The sequence below is a fragment of the Sander lucioperca genome, chromosome 21, assembly GCF_008315115.2.
Source record: "Sander lucioperca isolate FBNREF2018 chromosome 21, SLUC_FBN_1.2, whole genome shotgun sequence".
Classification (NCBI taxonomy): domain Eukaryota; kingdom Metazoa; phylum Chordata; class Actinopteri; order Perciformes; family Percidae; genus Sander; species Sander lucioperca.
In genome coordinates this window covers 2836251-2860623 of record NC_050193.1, presented here as the reverse complement: position 1 = coordinate 2860623, position 24373 = coordinate 2836251, and the positions used below count along the sequence as shown (strand labels likewise).

General features: G+C 39.7%; 2 protein-coding genes and 1 long non-coding RNA gene across 3 annotated transcripts in view; 2 read left to right on the top strand and 1 right to left on the bottom strand.

Annotated features, from left to right (window-relative positions):
* The window catches only part of LOC116049982 (keratin, type I cytoskeletal 13-like), a 511520-nt gene that overhangs the window by 319516 nt on the left and 167631 nt on the right, over positions 1–24373 (top strand). The gene's annotated exons all lie outside the window — the stretch shown is intronic.
* The window catches only part of LOC116050016 (NACHT, LRR and PYD domains-containing protein 3-like), a 271266-nt gene that overhangs the window by 245637 nt on the left and 1256 nt on the right, over positions 1–24373 (bottom strand). The window contains 2 exon segments of the mRNA XM_035996640.1: positions 2244–2348; positions 3134–3250. Of these exon segments, the coding sequence (XP_035852533.1) occupies positions 2244–2348; positions 3134–3250 (222 nt within the window).
* Positions 160–22935, top strand: LOC118494128. The gene is made up of 4 exons (XR_004896190.1): positions 160–174; positions 10707–10709; positions 15420–15425; positions 22860–22935. It is a non-coding gene; the product is annotated as an uncharacterized LOC118494128 (long non-coding RNA).

Here is a 24373-nt window from a genome sequence, read left to right as displayed (position 1 = left end):
CTCAACTGTTTTCTGATTGGTCTTTGAGCTACTTACTGTCTGTGTCAGCAGACCTCGTAGGTGAGTCTGATTGGTCTGCAGTGAAAGACCCAGGAGGAAGCGGAGGAACAAGTCCAGGTGTCCATTTGGACTCTGTAAGGCCTTGTCCACAGCACTCTGGTAGAAACTTGTTTTGTCTCTTGAGATTTTAGATGGCTTGGATGTTGTCTGTTCTTCTGCCAGCAGGTTGACTCCAGAGTTGATGAATGTCAGATGGACATGAATAGCAGCCAGAAACTCCTGAACACTCAGATGGACAAAGCAGAACACCTTGTCCTGGTACAGTCCTCTCTCCTCTTTAAAGATCTGTGTGAACACTCCTGAGTACACTGAGGCTGCTCTGATATTGATGCCACAGTCTTTCAGATCTGACTCATAGAAGATCAGGTTGCCTTTCTGCAGCTGTTCAAAAGCCAGTTTTCCCAGTGACTTGATCATTTTCCTGCTATCTGGACTCCAGTGTGGATCTGTCCCAGCTCCTCCACCATACTTGATGTTCTTCACTTTGGACTGAACCACCAGAAAGTGGATGTACATCTCAGTCAGGTTCTTGGGCAGCTCTCCTCTCTCTCTGGTTTTCAACACATCCTCCAGAACTGTAGCGGTGATCCAGCAAAAGACTGGGATGTGGCACATGATGTGGAAGCTTTGTGATGTCTTGATGTGGGAGATGATTCTGCTGGCCTGCTCCTCGTCTCTGAATCTCTTCCTGAAGTACACCTCCTTCTGTGGTTCAGTGAACCCTCTGACCTCTGTCACCATGTCAACACACTCAGGAGGGATCTGATTGGCTGCTGCAGGTCGTGTGGTTATCCAGAGGCGAGCAGAGGGAAGCAGTTTCCCCCTGATGAGGTTTGTCAGCAGCACACCCACTGAGTTGGACTCTGTAACATCAGTCAGGATCTCAGTGTTGTGGAAGTCCAGAGGAAGTCGACACTCATCCAGACCGTCAAAGATGAACGCCACTTCTTCAAACCTCCAAATTCCTGCTTCTTTGGTTTCACTAAAGAACCGATCAACAAGTTCCACCAAGCTGTACTTTTCCTCTTTCAACACATTCAGCTCTCTGAAACTGAATGGAAATGTGAACTGGATGTCCTGGTTGGCTTTGTTTTCAGCCCAGTCCAAAGTGAACTTCTGTGTTAAGACTGTTTTCCCGATGCCAGCCACTCCCTTTGTCATCACTGTTCTGATTGGTTCATCTCTTCCAGGTGGGGTTTTAAAGATGTCTTCTTGTCTGATTGTTGTTTCTGGTCTGTCTGGTTTCCTGGATGCTGTTTCAATCTGTCTGACCTCATGTTCATCATTGACCTTTGCAGTCCCTCCCTCTATGATGTAGATCTCTGTGAACATCTGATTCAGAAGGGTTGGGTTTCCTGCTTTAGCAATCCCCTCAAACACACACTGCAACTTCTTCTGCTGGTTGGTTTGTGTTTACGCTTACAAACTCCACGATAACTTCCTGAATGAACACACAACAAAGAAGATCAATAAGTCACAGAACATATTTCAACATTTCCTATATATATATATATATATATATATATATATATATATATATATATATATATATATATATATATATATATATATACTTTAGAGAAATCCTCTTACTGCTCTGCAGACAGTCAGCCAGCTCCTCCTGCTTCATTCTCCTCAGGAAGTGCAGTGTGATCTTCAGAAATGCCTCTCTGCTGCTCCTCCTCTGCTCTTCATCCTCACTGTCCAACACCTCCTCCTCCTCCTTCTTACCCTCTAAGCATTCTGGGTAATCTGGACTCAGATGCTTCTGGATCTTCTGCAGCTCGTTTTTCACAAAAGTGACGATATCCTCCTCCAGCAGCTGGAACAGAAGATTATATGAATGACAAATCAAACTGAAATCATGGAAGCAAACATCAGATCCATGTTGGACAAACTGACAATCCAGTGGTCGAAAAAGTGCAGCATGGAGATGATTATGAACAGAATAGATGTAAAAGTAATTGTTGTACATGTACAGACCATAAATATGGAGTCCAGGTGCATTTGATGCTGCTGGGAGACTGACCACTGGGAACCTCTGAGCTATCCTGGTCCACTCTGTGGAGGAATCAAAGGTAAAGGTCCATGAAGTGATGTTTGGATGTTATCAGTGAATCAGAGGATTCCCTTTACTGGTAAACATTTACTAATTCTGCTCATTATAACTTTAAAATCTTCACCTTTGATCAACAGAGTGGCATCCATCTTTGAGGTCTAAAGGTTTATCCATAGACCTGTCACTCTTCAGGGACAAACAGATGGGTTCAGGTTCTTCCAGATTCCTCCTGAGAGAAACACAACACACTAAGACAAAACCTGTCCTTGGTTGAATACCTAGACAAAAGCTGGTGCTTGTGTGTTTTGAGTGTTGTGAGCTCTTTTTCTGGCTCATCACTTAATGATTCCCACACTGGCACATTATGTTAGTGTTAGATAGTTTCCCTGTTTCTGTGGAAGTGTAATCACCTTAAAGATAATGTTATTTCAGTATTAACAAAAAAATTAACACATTGTTTAAGAAAACAGACAGAGAGCATGTGAGCTTAGACTGTAAAAATACTAGGCCTGAAAAGTAAAGCCAAAGCTGAAGCTTCTTAAAGCTCCTTTCTCCGTAAATTCCAACAGGAGGAGACTCCTTAATTCTGCCTTCTCTCTAACTTCCAGCAGGGGGAGACTCCTTAAAGCTGCCTTCTCTTCAACTTCCACTGGCTCCAAAAAGAAGTCTCTTTCTATAGAGGTCTATCAGAAAATGACCCAACTTCTCTCTTGATTTATTACCTCAGTAAACATTTTCATAATGAGTTTATTGTCTCACTCTCTAGTTTCAAGTCTTCTTCAATACATCATGATGTCCATTTAGTAAATGATGCTCCCATTTATTTTTAAAATAGATGATAAAGCAGGGGATGCTTTAGGACCTGTCAATCAGGACAGAGGGTTAGCGATGCTAACTATGCTAACACTGTGGACACTAAAAATACACCTCAACTTGTTTTGGGGTGTTGTCCGTGTTTTCATCCTAAACTTTGATCCTCCCTGTGTGTTTTCTGTATTAGTTTGAAATCCTCACCTTTGATCGACAGAGTCGCGTCCATCTTTGAACTCTATTATACAACTCTTAGACCGGTCACTCTTCATGGACACACAGCTGGGTCCGGGTTCAGGACAGTCTGGTCTCTGATGGATTCTGATAGAAAGAAAGTTATTAAAGCTCACATATTTAGGGAAATTCTCTCTGAATCAAAGACTTGTTAACTTGTTTGAACACAATTTATAACTACGTACTTTTGGTCATGTTGTTGTTTAAACTTAATTCAAAAACCCTTCGACCTATTACTCTTAAAGGACACACAGCTGGGTCCAGGTCCAGGTCTGTGCTGCTTCTCTGGGCTGAAACACAACACACAGAGCTTTGAGTGTGAATAATGATGGTGGAGTGATCTGAGTGGTGGACAGTTAGAGATGGTCCTCTCACCTCTGAGCTTTGGTCTGGCTGTCATGTTCCCCACACAGAGTGGTTTTAGAGGGAGGGACTCCCTCCTCTCTGTCCTCACACTGACTCATAGCAGAGTCCACACCTTCATCTGGAGAGGGAACACTGAGAGCAGAAGTCCAATCATTCATCAGCACATCATCACTCATTCATCCCTCACATCATTTATCCTGGAAAAAAAGGGAAAAAGGCCTTTTCTCATCACTTCATCACATTTCTTTCACTCAACACAGAGAACTGATCAACACATGGATCAATAGTGGTTTGTTATTGGACAGAGAAGATGCTGCTGGTTCTCATTGGTCAGTGGTGAGGACGAATCAGAGCAGAGGAAGCTGCTATCAGCTGCTCTACTTCTATCAGTCCACTAGATGGCCTCATGGAGCTGTTTGGAGGATTTTACTGCTTCATGGAAATCAGAGCTGGATGTTGTGTGGCGGCCATCTTTTATCCTGACGTGGATGATTTAAAAGAATAAAACCAAACAAATAAAAGAAGCCTCAGAAATCAGCTGGAGGAGGCGTAATAACTCACAGTGACCACTGGAGGTATGTCCACTATGTTTAACAGTCTATGGGCTGAACCATTTGCGGGATCCATTAACATTTCCATAGTAACAGAAAGCTCCTTCAATCTGAGACGTCACTCTTACGCTTAGGATTGTGGGTACTGTAGTACTTCTCCATGACATCATGAATAAAACTTATTTTTCTTAAAACAAGATTGATTTCATACAGACTTGTGGCTTCTACAGGAGCGTGAACCTCCAAATCACAATCTCGCAGCTCGGAGTCAGTCTACCTCGGATGGTTTAGACATTATGGCTGATAATCAGAATCCTTACAGAGAAAATTAATGGGACTTTCACTTCTGGAATCACACTGTTGACACGTGAACTAACCGCAGACAGTTGCATGTCCTGCTGTTATTACAGACACGTGAACTAACCGCAGACAGTTGACTGTCCTGCTGTTATTACAGACACGTGAACTAACCGCAGACAGTTGACTGTCCTGCTGTTATTACAGACATGTGAACTAACCGCAGAGAGTTGCCTAATGCTGTGGTTCCCAAACTTTTTCACATGAAGGACCCTTAAACTGACATCAATTAGACCACTGACTGATAGGATTTTAGATGTTTAATTACAGAACGTGTATGAAACTCATAAGCATAATAGTCATACATCTGGTCATTGTCTTACTTATGGATAGAGTTATAGTTAAAATGAATTATTCTCCTTTTTGCTGGGGACCCCCAGAACCCCCCTCAAGGACCCCGGACCTTACAGTCGGGGACCACTGGTCTAATGGACTCACAGCAGTGCACCACTGAGAATGACTTAGAAACACTGGAACGGATATTTGTTCTTATTTTAAATAAAACAGGAAACACTGATATATGAAACTGCCAATTTGATTATTTTACTTATTAATCAACATTGCTGGATCCCTAATGCAGTTAGTTCTGTTCCACTTTAACCCCTGTATGACTGAGCTTTATTATTATTAAGGCTTGGTGAAATGATGCCCCACTACAAATAAATTACACTTTGTTAAAGAACTACAATGTAATGTAATGTAACATAAAAGGTAAGAAGCAGTACTTACAGTTTACAGACGTCTCTCTGTTGCTTTAATGTGTGTCATGTTTCCTTCTGTGATCTAAATTTAGTTTTTATTCTCAGTTGCCTCTTTCCATCTGGGGCGCGCCCACTAACACATGATTAAAGCAGAAGGACACTCGGAGAGCTCAGACCTCTGCCAAGCCATGATCTATTTCACAATGTTAACCCACTTGATGGGAAGTTCACATGACTTTCCCAGTGGGGAACACTTTTTTTGATTACTCAGACACCACATGAATGCAACACAAATGCTCTCTCATCTCACAATGTTATTGAAAGTAAAAAACTTGGTTATCCGCCCAGTTATTTGGGTCCTCTCCAAAATGTAATGGGCTCTTCCTTGGCCCATGCTCCACCCTTCAATTAAACACCTTTAATGAAATGTCAAGGAGATATGGGAGGACAAGAGACATTCAAAAAGATGGCGCTCACTGTTGAGCTCTATAGAGAGGAGAAGTCCCTCCCCTTCCTCTGGACCATCATGGGACCTCATTTCAGAAAAAATATGTTCTATAGTGAATGGGGAGAGACCAATAATTATTTTAATCCTGTTTGAATTGAGCCATGAATTACACATATGATATTTGTCAGTTTAAATGATAATTTAACAAGTTAAGAAACCCTCAGTTCGTCATAAAACTGTTAAATAATCAGAATGTGAAAATACGTCATTAGAAAGACTCCCCACTTCAAAGTGTCATGGCTGACATCTCTCTGAAGCTACGACGCCTGTGTGTTTGGTAGCAGGATGTAACGTTACTCACACGAGCAAAGGATTTCTTTCTCTGGGTATCAGGCAGCAAAGGTGGAACAAGACCCAGACTCAACGGGAACGTTTGAGAAGGTAAGAAACTAACATTTATTCTCTCATCTTAGTTAGAAGGTTTTCATGAGTTTGTATTATTCTTAGAATAACATTCAACACAGAATGAGAACAGATATCCCAGTGCACCCCCCACATCATATGCAATAATAAAATAAAATACTCTTTCACTTCTTACTCACACACTAAATGTTCCAGAGTTTCCCCAGAGATAGAAACCAGATTTTAAGTCTTTCATTTTCTATGGAGGGTTATAAAAAAGATGTATGGTCTCCTCCTTTCTCCCGTCAAGTTTCTGAATGTTAATTTGCTCTTTTGTTTAGAAGAACAACTTCCAGAACATAGATGATAGTGTGGGACAGACATCACATACATTGATTAATAAGAGATGGAGGAAAGGAAATGATCAGGCAGAGACACATTTTTTTGACTTGCGTTTATGTTATGCCGTCTTTTAAACATCTTTTTTTTATCGTCTTTTGACCCTATCGCCTGCTAATTTCATTTTGTTTATTGAATTGTCACTTTTTCTGTCCTTTAAAGCTGCCCCATCTTCTGTTTTACTATTACAATGGTGTGTACATAATGTGTGTTGATGTGTATTTGCTTTTGTTTCTTCTGTCTTTGAGATGGAATCAGTGTTGACAGAGACTAATTAGTATCAGCGTCCTCCAAAGGAACAGATATTCAGAGCTCCATTAGTGCGTGACATTGCTCAGACTGTTGAACATACAGATGTCATGTTCTGCATCAGCTCCTCCACAGTTTGGTCCTTGAACAAGGACTTTAAATCTGTGGGACCACCTCAGGAGCTCCAGCTTCAGATGTGTGTGATCCACGTAGCCAGAGGGAATTCCTCTCTCTGGACCTCAATGCAGATGCTTCCTGCTGATAGTGAAGTTAGACTTTAGGTAAGCTGCACCTGCAGTACAGCTGCTGGCTGAATGAGAAACTGCAGAGCAGCATGAGGACATTTAAACAACCAGCAGCAGGACGGGGGACAGTTGGACTCACCTGACTGCAGACAGGACACTCTGTGGAAGAAGGGGATGAATAATCCTGCCAGCTGTCTGAGATCTCCATGCATCCTCTTTCATTTAAGCCCCAATGTGCAGAGTCACCACCGCTCTCCTCTCACCATCACTGTCAGGCCACTGGGAATAAAACACACTTCCTGTCAGAAAATTGTTTGTTGACATGTAAGTAAAGCTAATTGGGTCATTGTTAGACTTTACAACCCTGACTTAGGGGGGGGTGCAGTCTTATTTTGACATTGGCAGAGACCGCTGAAATAAGACTGCACCCCCGTAACACATTAAATACGTTAATCTGATTTGTTTTTATTGACAAGTATCTTTACACAGACAGAAAAAAAAACATTGCTGCGTCTTCTCGTCGGGTGCAGTCCTATTTCAGCAGGCAGTCGTTTTTAATATACATAGAATAAAACATCTACTCTTTTGATGGTCAAAAAACACAATCACAAAACTAGTTAATGCATAGAAAATTAATCAACTACTCATTTCATTTATTTCAATCAGTGGACTTAAAACAGGTTCATGAACATATGTGTTATAGTGTTTAACTTGTTTTATTGTAATTTTCTACCACCATAAAAAAATAAATAAATAAATAAAAAAAATTTCTTTGCTCATTTAGTCCAAACTTATTAATTTAATTCCACTTGAATTCATGTCATGGAAATGTATCTGTACCAAACTCGTGCATAGTAAACTGGGTTTGGATGGCCCCGTCCATGGTGAGTATTTATAAACCTTACTCACCCTTCGTTTTGCTCTTTTATTTTGAAGGTAACTTCCCTGTTTCCTGTCCAGCCAGTGTGGCTAACTGTGGTTAGCTTGGTGCAGCTCTCCTTCAGCTCGCCGCCGTGAACAATGTTCTTTTTCTCTCCGAGACATTTCCAGGACAGGACACCGGGCAGCAGCCGGGACGTATCGACCGCTTGTCTGGTCAAGATGAATATCTTCTTTTCCCATTACGGTCCTGAATGATGGAAGATAAACACTGAAACATGTCTGTTTAGTTCCATTGCCCCCCCCCACCAAACTCCATTATAAATGTGTAAAAACATTGTTAAACATGACAAAAAAGAAGAAGAATTATGAACAAGAAAGTCATAAAAAATCAAGTCCAGGAACTCATGGTTGGTTAAAAAAAGTGATAAAAAGGCCTTTATTAAATAGGTCAAGACATTAAAAATACACCAACGCGTGTCAGCTTGAGCCTTCCTCAGGGTGTAGTGACACAAAGGGAACATCAGAGTGATTCTATCTTGCAGGTGTGTATAGGTGAGAGCATGATATGCTCACCCTGACCTCCAGGGGCAGAACACCACAAACCCAATACACAACACATGGTACAACATGCAGCACTTAGGCCTTCCCATCTTCAATCAAGCAAAATGCAGAGTACAGCCAGCAAAACATGGCAACATATATTTCATTGTTTTTAGAAACATATAAAGAGGATGGATGAATTATAAAAAATTGTTGAACATAAATTTAAGTTTTTCTTATGAATCGTTGCTGCTTTCTGATTAATTCAGCATAGCTTTATTTAAAGAACACTTTTCACAGATAGAATCATAATGTGCTTTACATAAAAACATACAAGATAATACATATTAAAAACTAAGTAACACAAAACAAAGTGAAGTACAAGTAAAAAGTAATTTATAAAGTGCAGACAAACAGTTTAACTGCCATAAAAAGAATAAATCTGTAAAAGAAGAAGAAACCAGTCGAGTAGAAAACAAAAGATTTATTTTGTATACTGATCAAATCAAACCAACTCTTTACAACCTGTAATTATTTTTTCACAGATGCTGAATTTGATCCTGAAAGACTCTTGTTTGACATTCGGAGGAGTTTCTTTCTGAAACAAATGTTTCAAGACAACAAAGCTCAGATTCAGACTTTAAATTTAATATTTTAGTCTCAGCCTCAGAGCCTCAGCTGTTCTGACTTGAATATAAAAGTTTATTACAACACAAATCTGATATCAGAGAAGCTTTCGGTACAGCTCGTATCCATGGACACAGATTTACCAAAAACGTAAAATAACATCACATTCACTCAGCTTTCTACAATATATCCTCATGTAAAGAGAGTCAGCTGATGACAGGAATCATAAAATGTTTCGGTAGCACTGCATATTACAGTACGGTAATAAGATGGTAATAGTGGGGTAACAATGTGATAATAAAGAGGTAATATATAGGTAATAAGATGTAATTACTAAAGTAATAACTGGGTAATACATCACAGTAATAAGATGTAATACTGGGGTAATAAGGTGATAAGAAGGTAACATGTAATAACATGCAATTACCAATGTAATAAGTAGGAAAGGGTTCGATAATAACCATATGTATATCTGGGTAATGGTAATATAGTTCTATTAATATTGTAATAACATGGTAATAATGTGGTAATATATGTTGATGTTTTCACAATATTATAGGCTACTATCAGCGCAATACCTTCCAAATTAGATAAAACTTCTTGGAGTTTAAAATTGGTAATTACCATATTATAATGCTGAAATTCATCCACCCTTCATGTTCCAAACATTTCACTTTTGTTTCAAGGTAATACTTTACAAATGATATGTTTAATCTTTTGACTTCTTACCTGGAAACACATCTGGTAGTTTCTGCGTAATAACCATGAATCAGTGCCGCAAAATGCAAAACTGCCTGTTTCTATTGTATTACATGGTAATATTAGAATAACAGAGGTGTAGAGATTACCTGGAAATGCTTCTGGTAGTTTCTGTGTAACAACCATGAATCAGTATCGCAAAATGCAAAACTGCCTTTTTCTATTGTATTACATGGTAATAATAGAATAGCAGAGGTGTAGAGATTACCTGGAAATGCTTCTGGTAGTTTCTGTGTAACAGCCATGAGTCATTGCTGCAAATTGCAAAACTGCCTGTTTCTATTTTATTACATGTAATATTAGAAGAATAAATATTAGAAATGCTTCTGGTAGTTTCCAGGTAATCTCTGCACCTCTGTTATTCTAATATTACCATGAAATGTGTCTTTTCCTTCATGCATGTAACCCTGTGCAATCTGACCACCAGTTAAACACCTTCCACCATCAAGCACTGGAGACTTGGATCGTCGTAACTCAGTTTATTTGACTTAGAAAGGGTCAAACTGGGAAATGAAACACAATGAACAGTTGCTTACATATGTATGTAAAAACAATATAACTACACGACACTGTAATGCAGTAGTATATACAGTAGCTAACATGTTGTTATGGTTTTGGGTTATTTCTGTTACCTGTTTGTTCATTTCTGTTGTCTTTATTGTTTATTTGTTCATGTTCCCTGTGTTTGTATTTTCTGTAGATTTCTGTTCAAGTTATCTCCTGGTTTATTGTATATGTTTTGGTTAATTCCTGTATTCTGTGTTCTGTGTGTCAAGTCTCTGTGTTTAGGTTGTTTCATGTTTCCTGTCTGTTGTTCTGTTTCCTGTTTTATTTTGATAGTCTGTTTTCTGTCCTGTCATGTCTAGTTTTACTTTTTGCCTTTGTTGATTGTCCTGCCCCGCCCTGATGTGTTTCACCTGTCGTGTCACCTGTTCCTCATTTGTTCATTACCTCTTGTATTTAACCCCTGTGTTCCCTTTGTCTCTTGTCAGATCGTTTTGTATTCCCCCGTGTCAGTGTGTGTGCGTCTTCGTCAGTCTCTCCTTTATTTTCCCCGGTATTAGTTTTTACCTGCAGCTCACAGGACTCCTTGTTTGGTTTTTTGATTTTTGAGGAAATAAATCTTTGTGTTTCAACGCTGCTCCTGCCTGCCTCTCTCTCTGCGTTTGGGTCCACTATTCCTCACTCATCATAACACATGTAAGCTGAAATAAAGGAAATACGTAATGTATTGTTATACAGTGGACATAGTATATCCTATATTGTTTATCTAAATAAACTAAAATATACATACATGTAGCACAACCCAAGAAAACAGTGGCAAACTAGCTTAAACCTACAATATGTAACTTTCTGCCGCTAGGGGTCTCTCAACCAAAATAATGGATTGTAAACACAGACGTTTGATGACGTTGGGAAGTTGCGTGGAATTATGGGAGTTTTTATTGCTAAACGCTATTGTCGATTAGAATGCATCTGTGCATGGACAAGTTTACCCATTCAAGTGTATTCACGTTTATTCATGTCATGCTAATAAAATAGCTGCAGTTTCCCTGACATAATTACGTTTTCCTTGATTCAATCTGTATTGGTAGCTAGCTGACCAGTCAGCTAGTTAGCCAGGGCTAATGTTATTATTCGCGGGTTAGCGCAGTGCTGCTTTTATCCATTGTCAAAACAATTATACTACTAATAACTTTATGAGCGTGATGAACAATGTTGTAACCCTATAATGTTATCCACCAAACATTAGCTAGCATTAATGTTAGCACATACATTGTAGTAACATTAAGCTGGATTAATATTGATATGTATCAACAAATAAGGTTTCTGCTGTATTACTGTGTTGCAATGTGGCATGTAATTAATCACAAAATGATGCCTTTTGGCAGAAAAAGCAATGTTACCCGTATTTTGTTCTGTGACATTGTATGATTTACAGTTACTCTCGAACGTAGCATCTGGGTGCCCGTGTTTTGACGGAAGTTATGAGTAACTAGGGGTTGAAAGGTTATATGACGCCACTGACGGGCAACTAAATGAAACGTGACGTGTCTGAAAATAAAATAACAGATTTCCTGGGTTTGCCATTTGGTGGCAACATTTGGGATAGTGTAACTACACAACTCAAAAAATATATAACATAGGTATGGTCTTTTTTAGACATTTTATAGCAGAAAAGTTACATATTGTGCCTTTAATGAAGCATACTGACAGTCTAATATGAGCTATCAATCATCATCAAAAACACACATATTGCACATCAAACTTTCTGACAATAACTAACAAAGCTATCAGAACAGTATGTCAGCATCTGTTTCACATACCGAGAATGCTACCAAAGGCATGGAACGTTGAAGATTGATGCGGATAGAATGGAGAGATGATAACACATGAGGCTGCCCTGCTCACATTCAACTTCCTGACTAAATCCCATGGTGCAAAGGTCCTACAGTTCTTAAAGGAACACACACACATGTGGATCACTATATATTATATCTGGGTAATGGTAATATAGTTATATTGATATTGTAATAACATGATAACAATGGGGTAATATATGTTTTCACAGTATTATAAGCTAATATTAGTATAATACCTTCCAAATTAGATACAACTTCTTGGAATTTAAAATAGGTAATAGCCATATTATTATGCTGAAATTCATCCACCCCTTTATGTTCCAAATATTTCCCTTTTGTTTCAAGGTAATACTTTACAAATGATATATTTCATCTTGTGACTTCTTACCTGGAAACACGTCTGATAGTTTTTGTGTAACAACCATGAATCAGTGCTGTAAAAAACTACCTGTTTCTATTTCATTTTGTTCTGTCCCCATCAGGACATTAGTTCACTTAAATGTTTTTCTTTTGTTTCATTTGTTCCACATGTGTGTGTGTTCCTTTAAGAACTGTAGGACCTTTGCACCATGGGACTTGGTCAGGAAGTTGAATGTGAGCAAGACAGCCTCATGTGTTATCATCTCTCCATACAATCCGCTTCAATCTTCGACGTTCCATGTCTGTGGTAGCATTCTCGGTAGGTGAAACAGATGCTGACATACTGTTCTGGTAACTTTGTTAATTATTGTCAGAAAGTTTGATGTGCAATATGTATATTTTTGATGATGATTGATAGCTCATAATAGACTGTCAGTATGCTTCATTAAGCTAGTTTGCCACTGTTATCTTGGGTTGTGCTACATGTAAGTATATTTTAGTTTATTTAGATAAACAATATAGGATATACTATGTACACTGTATAACAATACATTACGTATTTCCTTTATTTCAGCTTACATGTTAGCTACTGTATATACTACTGCATTACAGTGTCATGTAGTTATATTGTTTTTACAATTATGATTGTATAATGTTTGTGACTCATCAATATGTAAGCAACTGGTCATTGTGTTTCATTTCCCAGTTTGACCCTTTCTAAGTCAAATAAACTGAGTTACAACGATCCCAGTCTCCAGTGCTTGATGGTGGAAGGTGTTTAACTGCTGGTCAGATTGCACAGGGTTACATGCATGAAGGAAAAGACACATTTCATGGTAATATTAGAATAACAGAGGTGCAGAGATTACTTGGAAACTACCAGAAGCATTTCAAGGTAATCTCTGCACCTGTTATTCTAATATTATATGTAATAAAATAGAAACAGGCAGTTTTGCAATTTGCAGCAATGATTCATGGTTGTTACACAGAAACTACCAAAAGCATCTCTACACCACTGTTTTTCTTATAGTACCAAGTAATACAATAGAAACAGGCAGTTTTGTATTTTGTGGTACTGATTCATGGTTATTACGCAGAAACTACCAGATGTGTTTCCAGGTAAGAAGTCAAAAGATTAAACATGTCATTTGTAAAGTATAACCTTGAAACAAAAGTGAAATGTTTGGAACATGAAGGGTGGATGAATTTCAGCATTATAATATGGTAATTACCAATTTTAAACTCCAAGAAGTTTTATCTAATTTGGAAGGTATTGCACTGATAGTAACCTATAATACTGTGAAAACATCAACATATATTACCGCATTATTACCATGTTATTACAATATTAATAGAACTATATTACCATTACCCAGATATACATATGGTTATTATCGAACCCTTTCCTACTTATTACATTGGTAATTGCATGTTATTACATGTTACCTTCTTATTACCCCAGTATTACATCTTATTACTGTGATGTATTACCCAGTTATTACTTTAGTAATTACATCTTATTACCTATATATTACCTCTTTATTATCACATTGTTACCCCACTATTACATCTTATTACTGTACCGTAATATGCAGTGCTACCAATGTTTCTAGTTCAACAGTTTAAATGTTGATAATCAAAGACATGAAATCAGACAAATGAATGTTTAGTGTTTCAGTCTGAGACAGATCTGCTTCGCAGTGCCAAGTGTGTGTGATGGTGAACAGACTTTGAGTGAACTTTGATTTCTGCAGCTGAACTTCAGTCAGTGTTTCTGTCCACAGGAGAGACTCTCAGTCCTGCAGAGGACACAGAGACACTGAGGAACCAGACCAGACCCTAAACCCAGGATAAAGAGGTTGAGTGAATGTGGTGTTGAAGGTGTGGAGGTGGACCAGTGAGTCAGAGGAGACTGTGTAGAAGGACAGAGTGCCAGCAGGACAGTCCACATACACTGCTACTCTGTTAGAGACAGAGGAGGAAGTGAGGGCTGTTTCTCTGTTATTGTGCCTGACAGAATAACCATCATCACAGCAGAACAGTCTCCAGGACTGATCATTCCCTCCAAACCAACAGTCTTTACTGTCTCCTCTCCTTCTGATTCTTCTGTAACTGACTGATATATAAACCACTCCTCTCATCTCAACCTCCCAGTAACAGCGACCAGTCAGACCATTTCTACACAGCAGCTGAGACCAGGAGTCAAATCTGTCTGGATGATCAGGATATGACTGATCCTCTCCCACATATGTCACTTTCCTGTTGTTGTCAGAGAGTTTGAGGTTTCTGTGTACTGTGTTTGTGTCCAGTTCCAGTTCACATAAATCTGATGGAGAGAACAAGACACAATACAGCTGCAGGTTATCATCTGTTGATTTATTAACAACTTTACTGACAATTACTGAAAGAAAATCATTTAAACTTTCATTTCATATTCAGCTGTGAATGATGTTTAACAAACTTTAACTTCAACAATCCAGTTATAACAATTCATTCAGTTTATAAATACATTTGATGGTGATTTACAGATTTACAGCTGTGCATTAAGATTCTGTCTCTCAGCCTGTTTTCCATTTCCACCTGATCACCTGCAGCTGGCTCTAATACCATGTGTACGCTGGTCTGAAGTCAGTGTGACGTGCACACCTTCTGTGTATAGAAATACCAGTTTATATGTGAAAGTATTTGTGGTATTTGTGCGTATGTGTCGTACATCTTGTCCCAGGTCTCCATTTAGGGAGGAACTGGAAGGTAAATCCACCACAACTCACTTTATTCTACATCTTTTAGATATGAACTATGTCATGTTGTGTTTATGGCTTGTAGCTGAACAATGATTTATTGAAAACATCTGGAAAAGAAAACTCATCAACATATATGTCAGAAGGCAACAACGCTCTTCTCTGATATCAGTGACAATCAAAAGAAGCAAAGTTAGCTTACTGTTGGCTAGACTGTTAATGAATATATACTGTATTTATTAATTCTGTTTGATCACTTTGTTCAGTTTGTTGTGTTTGTGGATTTTAAATTGATTGATTGAGTTCACCATCGTACTCCAGTCAACAAAATGTAAAAATCTAGTGTAACATGCAGCTGAGTTCTCATGAATCAAACTTTAAACACACTCACAATTCATCAGACCCTGGTCTCAACCACTGCAGTCCACCATGGTCCGTCCTGCAGGAAGAAATAAAGTCAGAATCAACTTCATACACCTTCACTCAGATCCTCCATTAGACATGAACCAGAGTTCATCAGTTAGTGACAGAGAAACAGTCGGAGAGCTGCTGTTGTCTGTCCGGTTTGCATTTCAGCATCCACTTATATCTCACTGTGAGAGTGAACATGAGGCTCCTGTATGTGTGTCCAGTTCCACAATAATTGAGATTAATAAAACAGTATCAATGTACGGCTCATGAAACTTTATAATACTGAAAACACTGCGTCTGCATATCTCTATCTTTGTGTGAACACAGTTTTAGTCGTTAATCTTTGTACACAAGTACTTTAACTTTAATAACATTTTTTTAAAGTAACTGTACTTGAGTACAATATTCTGGTACTCTTTCCACCTCACCCAGTGGAGAGTTACGGTCAGGTAAACGTGGACCTCCGGGTACTGACGTCATTCATCTGCATGTACAAACTGACAGACTTTCCCTTTAGTTAAATGAGATATAAAAATATGAGGGTTTAGCATGTCATCATTTTACAAACACAAGCAGCATTACACTAACCTGAGAGTTTCCAGTCTGCAGTGTGGACTCTTCAGTCCAGCCAACAGCTGCTTCACTCCTGAATCCTGCAGCTCGTTGTTACTCAGGTCCAGCTCTCTCAGACTAGAGGACTGGGAGCTGAGAACTGGGGACAAAGCTTCACAGCTTCTCTTTGACAGGTTGCAGCCACTGAGTCTGAGTAGGAATCAGCAATACATAAGAAAACAATTACAATGAATGGTTGTTTTAAAAAAGGAGATATCAGATTTAACCTCAGAGCATTTCTACATTCACTTATGACTAACTGTTGAAATGAGTCTCCTTTATGTGCGCCCAGCTCCATTAATAAAACAGAATCAGCCATACGTACAACTTAAGGGGTCATGTTGATGATGTTGTTCACCTTTTAAGAATGTAAAGCAGTAACTTTTACTCAGAGTACATTTTTACTGACCTACTTTTTACTTCGGATTTAATTAAATTTGTACAAATGCATTTTAACTTCAGTAAAATTTAAAGTAACAGTATTATTACTTGAGTACAATATTCTAGTACTCTTTCCATCTCTGCCTGACTCATACATGCAGACACAAAGAAACAGATGCATAGCCTCTTGTTCAAATTCTTGTCCCCTTAAATATGGGGTCCAACCATAATTCCTGCATTGTCCATTTAACATAGCTGTGAATACTCTCATGTTGAAGCTGGGAGTCTGCACTCTAAGCACATAATCATTGTTTGATTTCAAATCCAGAGCATAAATAACAAAATGTTGTCATTGTCCAAATACATTTGGACCTAACTGTATATCCAAGTCAATTTTATGTGCTGTGAACCAAGACATTACAATGTTGACAAGCTCCTGAGTCAGCTCTCTCAGACTAGAGGACTTCTAAACCTCATTCACTCTTTTAATCTTGTTTAGTCAGTCCACTAAATAATGAACATACAAAGAAAATAATATCTCAGAATAACTGAACACTAACCTGAGAGTTTCCAGTCTGCAATGTGGACTCTTCAGTCCAGCTGACAGCTGCTTCACTCCTGAATCCTGCAGCTCGTTGTTACTCAGGTCCAGCTCTCTCAGACTAGAGGACTGGGAGCTGAGAACTGAGGACTGAGCTTCACAGCTTCTCTCTGACAGGTTACAGCTACTCAGTCTGAAGAGGAATCAGCAATACATAAGAAAACAATTACAATCAATGGTTTCTTTAATAAGGGACACATCAGATTTAAGGTGTGAGACGTAACCTCAGAGTAAAACATTGTTTGTGATTCTGTGAGAATGACTGATTGTCATTTTGTACTGTTGCAGAACCTTGCCAGTCAGTGAAGTTGCACTTGTTTGTCGTTCTTCTCACTGACAGTGCAAACAGATGCAAACAGCTGAGCATTTATACATTATGTCACTTATGACTAACAAAATGAGTCTCCTTTATGTGCACCCAGCTCCATTAATAAAACAGAAGTGCCATACAACATAAGGTGTCATGTTGATGATGTTGTTCACCTTTTAAAAATGATGACGTTCACCTTTTAAAAATGTAACCCAGTACATTTATTCTGACCTACGTTTTACTTTGGATTTAACTACATTTGTACAAATGTATTTTAAAATTAAAGCTGCATGCAGCGTTGGACGGGCCCTCGCTCCTCCGTGCGCGTCGATGTACGCAACTCCACGTGACCCTGCATTTGTGCAATGGTCGGACACAGTGCACACGGTGGAGTGGAGTAGTGTAGCGATGGAAATTGTGTATTGCAAATTTACAGAGTAGCTGGCAAACGGTCGCCTATGAAAAGGGAACTCAATGATACCTCACACAAGAGTGCACATCAAACGAGCATTAGTCATGAAAGGGGGCGTGGCTTAAGCATAGGGGTCGGGGCAAACCTTAACCAATAAAAAAGGAAGTCTCTGCTGAGTTTACTGATACCTCACACAAGACTCTACCTTAAACTGTTCAAATGGTATGAAAGGGGGCATGGTTAACATATAGGGGGCGGCTCACTATCACATGTAGACCATACATTATAAGTTACATGTAAATCGGTTGATGTTTGTCATATAAGGCAGATTACCTGTTGCCAGAGGGGGGCGCTATGACCAAAAGTAAATTTTGTCCTATAGATGTCCTCAGGCCTGGACCCTTGTCAATGGTGAGAAATGTCGGGCAGATATGACAACGTACACTACAGTCTCAACAACTTCTTTCATCGATAACTGCTCAAAATGGCCGCCATGCCACACCCACACCGCTGGACGAAAAGTTCTGCTATTAACAACTTTTCATCTGTGATGTCTTTAAATGACACAGACCGAATTTGAGGTTGATCGGATGAAATCTCTCAGAGTAGTTTGTTAAAGTTTAGCACCTATAGTTTTGGGCCTACTTCCTGTTGCTACTAGGAGGCGCTATAACTTTGAGTCAATTTCGGCCAGTAGATGTTGTCAGGGTTGGAGTTATATGAATCATGAAACGTTTTGTGCCAATTGGACAATGTACACTGAAGTTACACCCACTTCCTGTTTTGATGGCAAAACGCACAAAATGGCCGCCCCGCCACGGCCATGCCTTATGACAAAAAGTTTTTCTTTTAATAACTTTTCATCTGTAACATCTTAAGATGGCACAAACCAAATTTGAAGTCGATCAGATGAAATGTCTAAGAGGAGTTTGTTAAAGTATGACATGTGGAAATGGCCAAAATCGCACTAATTTTGAACTTTCAATTGAAAAAGGGTGGACTTCCTGTTGGGTTTAGGGTATGGCTCCATTGAGCTTTTTTGTACGACTTGACATGCTACATATGTGTACCACGTTTCGTCAGTCTACGTTAAACGTACTGCAAGGGCTACATTTTTTTACTTTTGCAGGGGGCGCTAGCAAGCCATTTTTGTTTGTCTATTCCCAAAACCCTTAAAATACGTACATTTTCACCAGGCTTGATGCGAATTTTGGTGAGTTTTTGAGTATGTTAAGCCCCTCAAAAAGGTTATTAATTTGCCGGAGGAAAGGAACGGAAAGGAAGAAATCCTTCAGTTTCAATAAGGCTTTCGCTTCTGTCGGCGCTCAGGCCCTAATAATAATTAAAGCTGCAAGCAGCGTTAGATGGGCCCTCACTCCTCTGTGCACGTTGGGGTTACTGGCGGATGCCACTCCTTGCGACCGTGCATTTGTGTGGCACTCAGAAACTGCACATTGTCACCAATGAAAAGGGAACTCTCTGCGGAGTTCAATGATACCTCACAAGACTCCACGTAATACAGTTCATTAGCTGACGTTAAATGGGGCGTGGCTTAAACATATGGGGCGGGGCAAACCGTCACCAATGAAAATTGAACTCTGCTGAGATCAATGATACCTCATACAGTAGTCTACATCAAAGGGGTCATTAGTTATAAAGGGGCGTGGCTAAAGTATAGGGGGCGGGTCAAACCATCAACAATCAAAAAGGAACTCAGCATGATTACATGGGCATGGTTAATGTATAGGGGCCTGCTCAGTATCACATGTAGACCACACATTATAAGTTTCATGTAAATCGGATGATGTTTGTCATATAAGGTGTATTTCCTGTTGCCAGTGGGGGCGCTATGACCAAAAGTCAATCTTGGCCTATAGATGTCCTCATGCCTGGACCCTTGTCAAACGTGAGAAATTCCGGGCAGATACGACAACGTACACTCAAGTTACAACAACTCCTTCGTTCATCAATAAATGCTCAAAATGGCCGCCACGCCCACACCATTGGACGAAAACTCAAGCTTTTCATTGATAAGGTCTTGAGATGGCACAAAACGAATTTGGATTTCGTTAAAGTATAGCACCTATAGTTTGAGGCCTACTTCCTGTTGCCACTAGGGGGCGCTATAACTTTGAGTCAATATCGGCCTGTAGATGTCCTCAAGGTTGGACTCTTATGAGTCCTAAAAGGTTTCGAGCCAATTGGTCAATGTACACTCAAGTTACACCCACTTCCTGTTTCGATGGCAAAACTCACAATATGACCGCCCCTAACTTGCGCAATTTTTGCACTATTATAATTCTTTTAATAAGTTGTCATCTGTAACATCTTAAGATGGCACAGACCAAATTTGAAGTTGATCAGATGAAATCTCTAGGAGGAGTTTGTTAAAGTATGACATGTGGAAATGGCCAAAAACAACTTTCAATTCAAAATGGCGGACTTCCTCTTGGGTTTATGGTATTACTCCAATGAGCTTTTTTTTACATCTTGACATGATACATACTAGATTTCGTGAGTCTACATCAAACTTACTACAAGAGGCATATTTTCACGCCTATCTACGAAACCCTTAAAATATATATTTTTCACCAGGCCTGATGTGTCTGCAAAGCTTGGTGAGTTTTTGAGTATGTTAAGCCCGTCAAAAGGCGATTAATTTGCCGGTAAAAGAAAACGAATTCCTTTTCAATAGGGCCTTCGCCGCGGTCGGCGCTCTGGCCCTAATGAGTAAAATTTCTTTAAAGTAACAGTACATTTACTTGACTACAATATTCTAGTACTCTTCCCACCTCTGCCTGACTCATACATGATACATGCAGACACAAAGAAACAGATGCAGCCTCTTGTCCAAATACTTGTCCCCTTAAATATGTGGTCCAACCATAATCCCTGCACAGTGCAATAAACATAGCTGTGAATACTCATGTTGAAGCTGAGAGTCTGCACTGTAAGCACCTAATCATTGTTTGATTTCAAATCCAGAGCCACAATAACAAAATGTTGTCATTGTCCAAATACATTTGGACCTAACTGTATATCCAAGTCAAGTTTATGTGCTCTGAACCACACCTGAAGACACTACAATGTTGACAAGATCCTGAGTCAGCTCTCTCAGACTAGAGGACTTATAAACATCAGTCACTCTTTTAATCTTGTTTAGTCAGTCCACTAAATAACTAACATATGAAGAAAATAACATAAAGAATAACTGAACACTAACCTGAGAGTTTCCAGTCTGCAGTGTGGACTCTTCAGTCCAGCTGACACCAGCTTCACTCCTGAATCCTGCAGGTTGTTGTTACTCAGGTCCAGCTCTCTCAGACTAGAGGAATGGGAGCTAAGAACTGAGGACAGAGCTTCACAGCTTCTCTCTGACAGATTACAGCCACTCAGTCTGAAGAGGAATCAGCAATACATCAGAAAAAAATTACAAACAATAGTTGTTTTAATAAGGGAGTTGTTTTAATAAGGGAGACAGATTTAAGGTGAGAGACATAACCTCAGAGTAAAACATAGTTTGTGATTCTGTGAGAATGACTGATTTTTGTTTTGCTCTGTTGCAGAACCTTGCCAGTCAGGGAAGTTGCACTTGTTTGTAGTTCTTCTCATTGACAGTGCAAACAGATGTAACCAGCTGAGCATTTCTACATTCACTTATGACTGTCGGACTGGAAATGAGTCTACTTTATGTGCGCCCAGCTCCATTAATAAAACAGAATCAACCATACGTACAACTTAAGAGGTCATGATGATGATATTGTTCACCTTTTAAAAATGAACGCAGTAACGGTTACTCAGAGTACATTTATTCTGACCTACTTTTTACTTTGGATTTAACTACATTTGTACAAATGTATTTTTAAATGAGTAAAATGTCTTTACAGTAATGGTACTTTTAATTGAGCCGAATAACGAATCCACTGGTTAAGATTCTGCCGAATCCAAAACCGTCCATTAACACAGTAAACACATTAATGAAGTAAACAATTACAACAATTACGTGTTTGATTTCGAATCCAGATCCAAAATAACAAAATGTTGTCACTGTCCAAATACATTTGGACCTAACTGTATATCCAAGTCAAGTTTATGTCCTATGAACCAAGACATTACAATGTGGACAAGCTCCTGAGTCAGCTCTCTCAGACTAGAGGACTTCTAAACCTCAGTCACTCTTTTTAATGTTGTTTAGTCAGTCCACTAAATAATTAACATACAAAGAAAATAACATCTCGGAATAACTGAACACTAACCTGAGAGTTTCCAGTCTGCAGTGTGGACTCTTCAGTCCAGCCGACAGCTGCTTCACTCCTAAATCCTGCAGCTTGTTGTTACTCAGGTCCAGCTCTCTCAAACTAGAGGACTGGGAGCTGAAAACTGAGGACAGAGCTTCACAGCTTCTCTCTGACAGCTTACAGCCACTCAGCCTGAAGAGGAATCAGCAATATAATTACAAGCAAATATTTTTTTTCTGATTGAAGAAAAACTTAATATAATCTGGACGGTTGTGTGTGCACGTACAGAGCTTTGTTGGAGGCATTGACCACTGGCAGCAGCCTCAGAAGAGCCTCCTCTGAAGCAGAGTATTTCTTCAGGTCAAACACGTCCAGATCTTTTTCTGATGACAGTAAGATGAAGACCAGAGCTGACCACTGAGCAGCAGACAGTTTATCTGCAGAGAGACTTCCTGAACTCAGGGACTGTTGGATCTGCTCCATTAGAGAACAATCATTTAGTTCATTCAGACAGTGGAACAGATTGATGCTTCTTTCTGTGTACAGATTCTTACTGATCTTCTTCTTGATGTACTCAACAGTTTTCTGATTGGTCTTTGAGCTACTTCCTGTCTGTGTCAGCAAACCTCGTAGGAGAGTCTGATTGGTCTGCAGTGAAAGACCCAGGAGGAAGCGGAGGAACAAGTCCAGGTGTCCATTTGGACTCTGTAAGACCTTGTCCACAGCACTCTGGTAGAAAAGTGTTGATTTGTCTCTGAACACTTTAGACCACCACAATGTTGTTTCTTCTTCTGTCAGCAGGTTGACTCCAGAGTTGATGAATGTCAGATGGACATGAAGAGCAGCTAGAAACTCCTGAACACTCAGATGGACGAAGCAGAACACCTTGTCCTGGTACAGTCCTCTCTCTTCTTTAAAGATCTGTGTGAACACTCCTGAGTACACTGAGGCTGCTCTGATATCGATGCCACACTCTGTCAGGTCTGATTCATAGAAGATCAAGTTGCCTTTCTGCAGCTGCTCAAAAGCCAGTTTTCCCAGAGACTTGATCATCTTCCTGCTCTCTGCACTCCAGTGTGGATCTGTCTCAGCTCCTCCATCATACTTGATGTTCTTCACTTTGGACTGAACCACCAGGAAGTGGATGTACATCTCAGTCAGAGTCTTGGGCAGCTCTCCTCCCTCTCTGGTCTTCAACATGTCCTCCAGAACTGTAGCAGTGATCCAGCAGAAGACTGGGATGTGGCACATGATGTGGAGGCTTTGTGATGACTTGATGTGGGAGATGATTATGCTGGCCTGCTCCTCATCTCTGAATCTCTTCCTGAAGTACTCCTCCTTCTGTGGGTCAGTGAACCCTCTTACCTCTGTCACCATGTCAACACACTCAGGAGGGATTTGATTGGCTGCTGCAGGTCGTGTGGTTATCCAGAGGCGAGCAGAGGGAAGCAGTTTCCCCCTGATGAGGTTTGTCAGCAGCACATCCACTGAGGTGGACTCTGTAACATCAGTCAGAATCTCAGTTTTGTGGAAGTCCAGAGGAAGTCGACACTCATCCAGACCGTCAAAGATGAACACGACCTCTTCAAACCTGCAGATTCCTGCTTCTTTGGTTTCACTAAAGAAGCGATCAACAAGTTCCACCAAGCTGTACTTTTCTTCTTGCAGCACATTCAGCTCTCTGAATGTGAATGGAAATGTGAACTGGATGTCCTGGTTGGCTTTGTCTTCAGCCCAGTCCAGAGTGAACTTCTGTGTTAAGACTGTTTTCCCAATGCCAGCCACTCCCTTTGTCATCACTGTTCTGATCGGTTCATCTCTTCCAGGTGAGGCTTTAAAGATGTCTTCTTGTCTGATTGTTGTTTCTGGTCTGCCTGGTTTCCTGGATGCTGTTTCAATCTGTCTGACCTCATGTTCATCATTGACCTCTGCAGTCCCTCCCTTTGTGATGTTGATCTCTGTGAACATCTGATTCAGAAGGGTTGGGTTTCCTGCTTTAGCAATCCCCTCAACCACACACTGGAACTTCTTCTGCAGATTATATTTGAGTTTACGCTTACCACCTGCAGAAAGACTTCCTGAATGAACACATGACAAAGAAGATCAATAAGTCAAAGAACACATTTCAACATTTCCTCAGAGAATAAATACATGAAACATTTTGGTCTATCTCTTGAGACATTAGTATCTGTCCCATTTATCCAGCATGTTAAATCTTTAGAGAAATCCTCTTACTGCTCTGCAGACGGTCAGCC